Raw genomic sequence first — 10,448 nt, 5'->3', positions numbered from 1 at the left:
TGCCGAAACTAATACAAAAGAAACGCGAGTTTCGGAACGCGACATTAAACTCCTCCAACTATGTATTCTGTGCTCCTACGCACACACGCACATTGTTTTGATAGATATGATCTTTGACGTTAGGAACACACCTACATTGCTTAGACAACAGTGAGTGCTGTTAATCTATATATATAAAAATGAATTGCTGTTCGTTAGTCACGCTAAAACTCGATAACGGCTGGACCGATTTGGCTAATTTTGGTCTTGAATTATTTGTGGAAGTCCAGGGAAGGTTTAAAAGGTGAATAAATATGAAAGTTGTTAACTATCTTTCAGATTATTTTTATGTAGATTGATAAATCTTAAGTTCTGTCAAATTAAATTTCTGAACGCAACCATAATATTTGACATTTGTCAACTAAGTTTATTTTATACAAAAATTTAGGTCTTTTATATATCGATTGGGGCAGTACGAAGTCTGTCGGGACAGCTAGTTAAAAATAAAAATAAAAACTGAAAAAATAACCCTTACAGTGTATTATAATTATACAATTATTCGGGCCCCTGTCCAAAGATGAATGAAATCAGGGTGGAGAAAATATTCCCACACTTCACAAAGGGTAGTTTTAAAATGCGTCCACGCTAAGATGTCTGCTACTGTTGGCGGGACGTCTGGTGGTGTCGATCGATGGTCCTCTTCCGACGCCCTCTCAACCTATAACCCTTTAAGCGCGCAGAACACTACCTTGATAGCAGGACCGTAAGGATCTGCCTAGCCCGTTACAATTCCTTGTTTTTTTGTTTACGTGGAGGAGAGGAAATATTCAAATGACATAGCCGGACGTAGGTGTTACCTAACAGATGCATCGGAATTTCACAGGGCGTGTTGGCCTCTTTTTTAGGTTAACAATCGCTAACTTGACTAACACTAATTCGAGTTTTCCGATGATGAAAGCAGTTTCTATTGTGGAACCTCCGTTCTTTCTTCTTACCACTTTAACGTATGGGACGCTATCCCGAACGATGCATGTTGTGGTTCTTGCTTTGCGAGATAATTCGCAACTTTCGTCCGAGTCCATAGAAAAAAGTCCTCAAAAAACTGCTTGTTATGTCTATGGTTTCTCTCCCTTCAGCGGTCTCGTAGGTCGCTGCCATCAGTAGTTGTTGCTTGCTTAATACTCGTGCCCCAAATCTAAACATTTGGGTGTTTCATTCACACCGGAAGTTCTTGCGGATTACACTGAAGAGTAGGGCCACCTTTTCCGAATCGAGGGAATGGTTGGGTGGTGCTTGTCATGAAAAAGATGAAGTGGAGGCAGAAGAGAGTGAACGATTATTTATCTATGAAAATCTACCTTAGCATTGGTCTATAAATATTCCAAGGAAACCACGGAAAAACTTACACCATGACAGATTGGAAATCGAACCAGTGTCTTCCCAAATGGTAAGTAATGGTCCGTAGATCTAGGCCATGCCTCCCGATCCTCGTACTCTACATCAATCATTTGTATAAAGTGGTGGCGCATGCCCCTCATCATCTAACATATTTAACTATTTCTCTTATCATGTCGTTGATCCGTGTAAAAGACATAAAAACTACGCTCCTCCTTTATTTTTTAAGAGAAGCCTTAGTTTATCATTTAGAAGGTTTTTGGATGCCTAGATACCAAGTCACTCAGTAGTTGACAATAACTTTTTTCTTTTCGCTGTTACACTCCGATCCTAATTGCTTTGCCTCTGTTTTATTTATAGCTTCCATACATAGATGATAGAGTTTCTCTTCGTGTTCCTTCTGGAAGTATTCTTTTTTCTCTCAAGTCCCTATTTCATTAACCGTGCACAATTTGCAAATATTATGACTGACAATATGGACTGTTATGTTTTAATTATTACGATCCACTGTTTTAAATAGATATTGTAGCAATAGTCCAAGATCCTAGAGCTGCCAGACATTACTTATTTTCTGAGTAACAAACTAGGTGGGATAGAATAGTGTTAGTATATACCTTGACGGTATGCATACCTGCTAACGTAAAAGTATTTTTACTTTTCTTAAAGTCTGGATGCTGAGTTTTACATAATGTTCCACGGAATATTGTTAAAAATTAATAATTGACACTGCCAGGCGATAATTTCTACTAGACGCTTTAAAGTTCGCAAAAACAAATCGTTATTTTACTCATAGTCTGANAGTAGTATCGGACGGAGAAGGATGGAAAAAAGAACGAAAGAAAATCAATTTGGAAGAAGAAACAAGGGAATTCAGAAGACCATTTTAGCTTTACGGGTAACAATAGAGAAAATGATAAAGAAAAAGGAAAAGAGCGCGTGCATGGGTTTCGTAAATTTAGAAAAAAAGGATCTATAAAATTTATATATACGGATTAAGTTTGTGGTTTTTGCTAAAATGAAGTATATACGTTTGAAATCTTACTTCTAGAATAGTTACTTATTAAATAAATGTGTGCGAAGTTAGCTTAAGAATTTCAATGAATGTCAGATAACAAAAATGCGTTCTCTTTAGTTTCAGTTTATTTTGGACCCATCAGAACCTGGAAAAGGTTGGACTGTCATCCCCCTGGTGTATCAACGGAGAAATAGTATCCGATCCTTGCGTTTCACCACCAAATTTTTTACTCAGCGATACACGTGCTGTCAAATTTAATAAATATTTTCAACGAAAACGTTACAAAGAGGGGACATTTATAGGAAGTGGTCTAATTTTTTCCACTGAAACGGTCACAGCCTTGTCGTTTGAAATGGAAAAATCTTCCAAAAGAGAACATGAAATCATTGATGAATTTGAAAAAATTAAAGAAATAATTCGATCAAAAGCACAAAAGCATAGTACGTTCTATAGAAAACTCTATAGCGAAAGCAACATCGTTTTGCCTTCGGGGTCACAGATGACGTATACGGCCCAGAAAGAGACTGGTTACGTAGTTGAACCTGTGTCTGAGAACATAAACGAAGAATGCGAAAATGCACTCGAAGGTGCCAGGCCACTGACCGCAGATCAGAGAGGAACAAGTCTGGAGAAGATGAATGAGAGCACGAAATCGGAAAGCATCTTCAAGAGTGTCAAACAGATGAGAGAAAAATACATGGCCATGCTAGAAAGTACTTACAAGAAACTGCAGGAACCGCTATTGATTAAAGGAAAAATCATTGAAAATAATGCTCTTGTTACTAAAGTAGATACAACTACTAAACCTGTTATAGTAGACGCTGTCTCCAAATCAAACAGTGAACAAGATCATAAAGAAACAGAAGAAAGTTTGGTTGAGTTTCAACAACAAATAGAGGTCAATGATGGAAATAAAGATACTGCCAACTTAGATGATTCCCACAAAACAAGCAACGTAACAAGTTTGGAGAATTCAGACAACACTGAAATCTCTTCCGCAGAATACCAATTACAAAAACACACCAATGAAACTGAAAAGACTGCCATTCATACTCAACTGGATAATGATTCAAAACCTTTCGTCAAATGTTCGGTATTGTTGAACAATCCGGAAGACAACGTTATTGATAGTTCTAAGACTGATGAGGCTGATACTATTTTATCAACACTAAGAGAGACACAGAGTATTAGTCCTGACCGTTCTGCAACAGACGATTCTTATTTAGCCCCACCTACAAGTGGTTATTGCAGTTCTGCAGCTTCCGGAACCAGTGAAGACGAAAGAGACAGGACCTGGTTAACGCCTGAAAAGAACCTTCTTCAACGAAGCAGTAGCAACGATTCAGCTTTGAACTTTAATCTCAGTGACGATGAACACAATAAAGAAAAAGTTGATGAAGAACTTGCTGGTCCAACCGAAACGGCTAATCAAGAGTTTTGTACAACTGAAGAAGAAAACTCTGTTGGTTTTTCCAGTCAAGCCGGTGTTCCATCCAAGACCCTAATCGAGGGTAATGTTATCATGTATCCATTGAATCGTCAGGCAAGCGTTAGTGTTAGTGATAGTGTCGAGTGTAGTGATAAAGCTGTGGATAATGGCCGTCGACATAGTTGTGCCACTGACGATGACGTTGACGAACCCCGTGACGAGCAATCCCGGTACCGGTATTTTCGGACCCCTTCGGTTGTAGTTAGTGATTATTCCGATGACGTGACGGGATTGACACTTGACGATATTGAGTTTTTCAAAAATCAGAGAATAGATCCGTCGTCGTCTGCTGAATCAAGTTTGAATAGTTCCTGTAGCAATTTGAATTATTGTGGATCGAGTATAATCGGTTTAGATTCGGATATTATCTGGAAATCACCGTTTAGGAAAAATTCTGCTTCTTCTTGTTCCGAAGATGAAGATGGTAGAACAGTAAACAAGGTAAGTGTTTCATATAATAAACTAGCTTCTGTCCGCGACTTCGTCCGCGTGGAATAGTTACTTAATCTTAAATGATAGACATATGCTGTCGCGGACTTTTTTTAGAACTTTCTCTCATACACGTTTTTTTGCGATACTCTAACCGTTTACGCAGCACAAGCAGCGGAAGCTCTCAAAAGGAAAAAACCTATTTTGCAACATTCTTCATTGGTCTTAGCGTGACAATATATAGCCTATAGCCTTCCTCGATAAATGGGCTATCTAACACTGAAAAAAAAATTAAATTGGACCAGTAGTTCCTGAGATTAGCGCGTTCAAGCAAATAAACAAACAAACTCTTCAGATTTATAATATTAGTACAGACAAAATGACATTTCAATAGTTAAAAATGTTCCCAGAAGGAAGCATTATTTTTTCTTCTCATCCCCGATGTCATCGGCTATTAACCTACTCATTTTTAGCTTAGCTTAAAGCTTAAAACTTGAAGTCAGAATTATGACACTTCATTTTCGAACAATATCTGGGAAAATTAGAAGAAAATATTTCTTGTTTGTTTGTTGTTACAAACAATATAATCTAAGTTAAAAGCACATTAGCTATCGATCAGTAAAATAGTTCAAGATAAAGCATGAGAGAAAATTGTTTTATGCATACAATTTAGACATCTTATTAGAAGTGACTAAGTTTAATATGAAATATTATTCTGAAAACTCATTTCTGAATTTTTTACCTACTACACACTACCTCAAATTAATGAGGGAAAAATTGTTGCTGTGTTACACCCCCGCTGGGAATCGAACCCGGAACCTTTGGCTTTACGAACCAATGTTCTACCACTAAACTACGAGAAGTGACAACAGCAACCACTACCAACCGACCTACAAGGTTTACGATCCGTCGAACTAATGTAACTATTTACTGAATATACCATGATTAAACATACATACAATTTAGACATCTTTTTAGAAGTCAGTTAGTTTAATATGAAATATTATTCTGAAAATTCATTTCTGAATTTTTTACCCACTACACACTAGTATATTCAGTATATAGTTACATTAGTTCGACACCCGTTGCGTGGAAGGTCAGGCAGGTTACGGCGGTTATACTAACTTTGTACGTTGGTGTCCCATTGTTTTCCAAAAATTAATTATAAATTGGACATCAAAGAGAGCAATGTTTTGGCATTATGTTCTTTTGTTAAGGCTGATAAAACGGCATGTCAAAAATTAGGGCATATAAAAACTGTTACGACTTTACTATTCATCTCGTATAGAAGAGAGAATGGAGGACGAAACAATTATTATTTGTTGGTATTGTTTCCTTTCATGTTCGTTCCACGTTCATAACGATCGCGTGAAAGGTCGTAACAAATAGCCAACAAACAATTTCCACAAACCTGTGTTTATTTCGCAACAACAATAACTTTTGATTTTGCCATTTAAAGCTGTTGTAAACGTTGGCGTAAGTGCTTACTCGGGTTGTATTTTACAATAAATTGCACTGCAGGTATATTAGGTACCTACGAACGTAATTGTTTCACATCATACATGCTAATCACAGATGTAATAGATTTGCCTAGCATACAATGATATTGAGGAGATAAAGCATGAAAAAAAATTGTTTTAGTTTTAAAGAATTTCTCTTGGTTTTTGAATACATCTCAAATTATAAATAACCATTAACGAAAGAGGTATTATCACCACACCAAGATGGACAATAGAGGCTCCTAGTGTCTGGTCTCCTAAAACGTCTTTTTATGGTACATTAAGGTTTCTATTGACAGAAACAAGGAAAACATGGGGATAAGAGCAAGTTTTTTTAATTTCTTATGGGAAGTTGTAAACTGTTACGAGGCGGTTGTATCTGTTGCAGGCAGGCATGGTGGACATATAACGAGCCTAGCATGTGTAGGTCGTGAATTATCTTTAAAAACAGAAAGGAAAAACTAGATTCGTTTATTTTATTAAATAGATACAAAGATTTTACACGAAACCAAACGTATATGCAATTTCACATAAAAAGTAAATAAATGAAAACACGAAACTCTAATCTATCTTTAATCTATATATATAAAAATGAATTGCTGTTCGTTAGTCACGCTAAAACTCGATAACGGCTGGACCGATTTGGCTAATTTTGGTCTTGAATTATTTGTGGAAGTCCAGGGAAGGTTTAAAAGGTGAATAAATATGAAAGTTGTTAACTATCTTTCAGATTATTTTTATGTAGATTGATAAATCTTAAGTTCTGTCAAATTAAATTTCTGAACGCAACCATAATATTTGACATTTGTCAACTAAGTTTATTTTATACAAAAATTTAGGTCTTTTATATATCGATTGGGGCAGTACGAAGTCTGTCGGGACAGCTAGTTAAAAATAAAAATAAAAACTGAAAAAATAACCCTTACAGTGTATTATAATTATACAATTATTCGGGCCCCTGTCCAAAGATGAATGAAATCAGGGTGGAGAAAATATTCCCACACTTCACAAAGGGTAGTTTTAAAATGCGTCCACGCTAAGATGTCTGCTACTGTTGGCGGGACGTCTGGTGGTGTCGATCGATGGTCCTCTTCCGACGCCCTCTCAACCTATAACCCTTTAAGCGCGCAGAACACTACCTTGATAGCAGGACCGTAAGGATCTGCCTAGCCCGTTACAATTCCTTGTTTTTTTGTTTACGTGGAGGAGAGGAAATATTCAAATGACATAGCCGGACGTAGGTGTTACCTAACAGATGCATCGGAATTTCACAGGGCGTGTTGGCCTCTTTTTTAGGTTAACAATCGCTAACTTGACTAACACTAATTCGAGTTTTCCGATGATGAAAGCAGTTTCTATTGTGGGACCTCCGTTCTTTCTTGCTACCACTTTAACGTGTGGATCCTTTCGCGAACGATGCTTAGCGTTGGTTTTGTTGGCGGTTCTTATGTTTTCTGTGATGGTTGTAGATACTACGTATCTTGTTCTTTCACAGTACTTGCTTTGCGGGGTAATTTGCAACTTTTATCCGAGTCCATGGAAAAAAGTCTTCAAAAAACTGCTTTTTATATCGATGGTGTCTCTCCCTTCGATGGTCTCGCAGGTCGCTGCCATCAGTAGTTGTTGCTTGCTTAATAGTCGGATAAGTGCACTCCTCGTACCCCAAAACTAAACTTTTGGGTGTTTCATTCACACCGGAAGTTCTTCCGGACTATGAATCGAGGGAATGGTTGAGTAGTGCTTGACATGAGAAAGATGAGATGGACGAAATGGAGGCAGAAGGGAGTGAATGATTATTTGTGAAAAAAATTCTATCTCAGCATTTGTCTTAACGTATTCCAAGGAAATCATGGAAAAACAGACCATGACAGACAGACTCGAAATGGAACCAGTATATTTCCAAATGCTAAGCAATAGTCCAAAGCTCTTGGCCATACTTCCCGATCCTCGTGGCCTATGCCAATCATTTATATAAAGTGGTGGCGCACGCCCGTCTAACATATTTTTCCTTATCATGTCGTTGATCCGTTTAAAATTATAAAAACTATGCTCCTCCTTTATTTTTTTAGGGAATACTTAATTTATCATTTAGAAAGTTTTTGGATGCCTAGATACGAAGTCACTCAGTAGTTGACAATTAACTCATATCTTTTTCTTTTCGCTGTTGCACTCTGATCCGAATAGCTTACATACATAGATGATCCAGTTTCCTTTCGTGTTCTTTCTGGAGGTATTCTTCTTTCTTTTAAGTTCCTGAGTTCCTATTATTAATCGTACATAATTTGCAAATATTATAACTGGCAATATGCACTGTTATCTTTAAGTATTGAGACCCACTGTGTCAAATAGATATTGTAGTAATAGTCCAAGATCCCACAGCCGCCAGACATTACTTATTTTCTGAGTAACAAAATGGGTGGGATAGAACAGTGTTGGTATATACTTTAAACGTATCTGCTAACATGGGCATACGTAAAAGCATTTTTCACTTTTCATAAAGTGTGAGTGCTGATTTTTACATAATGTTCCACGGAATACTGTTAAAAATTAATAATTAATCGCCAGGCGGTAATTTCTACTAGACGCTTTAAAGTTCGCAAAAACAAATCGTTATTTTACTCATAGTCTGAATTTTTACTTTTAAATATGATACTTATGAAACTATTTCAACACTTTTTGTAAGGATTGCGGAGGATTAAAATGTCGCTAATAGATTAGATAACTTTATAGCACAGTTTAAAATTTAAGTTGTTGATAATCTAATTGAAGTCTTAAATAATAATTAAACAGTTATAATTAAACAATGTGATCAAACGAATCAAGGCAAAAGTGGTTATATAATCAATAAAGACATTATCAGCCTTTTCTGCCTTGATTCATTTGTTCACATTAGAATTAGGGGAAGAAATAGAGAATTGATAATTAAACAATATTTGACGTCTAATTATATTTTACATAGAAAATAGTAAATATAGATGCATGTAGGAGAAAACTACACTTTTAATTATTTTTATTTATGTATTTAATTTAGCATAAAAAAATGAATTTATTTATACACAAAACAAATAAAGCGAACTTGTTTCTTTTACTTTGTTGGAATTCTGGACCTGCAAAAATCGAATTCAGTGNTTGAATACTTGTGAATGTTTTACAGGACATACACAAGGACAAAACAAAAATTTGTCTATTTTAGATGTCCTTATAGATAAATACGATACTTATAAACCACGCAGATTTTGTATATATTACTGGAAATGTATGAAATCTAGGAATTATATTTAGGTAGGAATATTTCACAAATTTTTTAAAAAACATATATCCTGGGAAATGTATACATTTCCTAGGAATTGTATGAAATTCCGATTACAGAAACTCCAGTCTATCATAAATCTCCCTAACCCAACAATGATGTCACTAATGAATACAGCTACATCTTCAAACAGCCTGCCGTATTAATGCCTATTTAGTATCGCCAGTAATAAATTTCCGATTGCTATTTCACACATTTCTGGGCGATTTTAGGAATTATATACATTTCCTAGGAATTGTATACAATGACGGATTACACACATTTCCGTTAATAGATACATAAACTACAATTTTACAACTCATCCATTCAATCGTATGTTAAACGAATACCCTACATCTATATCTTGATTTTGTCTTTCTCTTAGTTCGTAGTTTACTCCACCGTTTAGTGTTACTATTTAAAATGTAACCCGAGCTATTCAGCTTAGCAAGGTCGTGGCAGACAGATATAGTTTCCCAGATTAACAACAATCTCCTCTGTGACGCAAATACCGTGTCGTTTTTTCGCGACCGCATCGAAACAGTTTTACATTACGCACACACATGCATCAACTGTAAACTGTAAAATACATACATAGTCTATTGAACATCTCGAATTTTTTAGGATAGAATAAATTAGACTTTTATTTTTATATTTATTTTATTAACTACATCGATACATTTTTAAATAATTTTTCTGCTAATTTGTGTTACAATTCACGTTTTTCATTGTTCAACAAAAGATAAAATTATTGAAGTCCACAGTTTCGCTATTGGTTAGTCTTCCCAAGAGAGAATTGATAGATTCTTCCGGTTCATTTCAATCTAGTGAATTATAGATGAGGACAATCCTAACATTCCAAACATCCTAGTTTGGTACCGAAACATTCAAGAACATTCTCCTAGGTACATTATCACTTAATATGTACGGATGTTTGGTGGCCGGTGGTCGACTCGGAGATACACGTCTCCATTAAACTGAAGAAATATAGAACTTTATAGGAGATTTATTTAGAGCACTGATGGAAATATATGAAAATGCCCTAATGTAGTGTCTGGCATAACGGTTCTCGAATATTCTAGAATATTCTCCATTCTTCCGGTATAGTGTACTCTAGAGCAGCGCTGTCCAACTTATCATAGCCCGCGGGCCATATTTTTTTCGGGGGGCCAAGAAAATTTATAAATTTAGTCAGTTTATGTTAATTAAAAAAATATTTTATTTATACTAAAGATAAAACTCTAAAATATTCGTAATTTGTTAATGAGAACATTGTGACCGTAACTGTTTAGCAACAATATCTTTTATGTCTTCATTAATATTTGTTCTGGCAAGTCTAATTATATCTTCAAG

At 35.8% G+C, this 10,448-nt stretch overlaps 1 protein-coding gene across 10 annotated transcripts in view; it reads left to right on the top strand.

The window, feature by feature from the left end:
* The window catches only part of LOC108736820, a 262,296-nt gene that overhangs the window by 60,478 nt on the left and 191,370 nt on the right, over positions 1-10,448 (top strand). For 6 of the 10 annotated variants that reach the window (XM_025976829.1, XM_025976827.1, XM_025976830.1 and 3 more), the window contains one exon: positions 2,977-4,319. In XM_025976829.1, coding sequence (XP_025832614.1) covers positions 2,977-4,319 — 1,343 coding nt within the window. Of the gene's footprint in view, positions 1-2,506; positions 4,320-10,448 lie in introns of those variants that run through there. The other 4 variants (XM_025976833.1, XM_025976826.1, XM_025976831.1 and 1 more) reach the window with 1 other exon arrangement.

This window comes from Agrilus planipennis, unplaced genomic scaffold (genome assembly GCF_000699045.2).
Source record: "Agrilus planipennis isolate EAB-ADULT unplaced genomic scaffold, Apla_2.0 scaffold167, whole genome shotgun sequence".
Taxonomy (NCBI): Eukaryota; Metazoa; Arthropoda; class Insecta; order Coleoptera; family Buprestidae; genus Agrilus; species Agrilus planipennis.
Note: the sequence above shows the minus strand (reverse complement) of the source record. Positions and strands in the feature narration are given on the sequence as shown.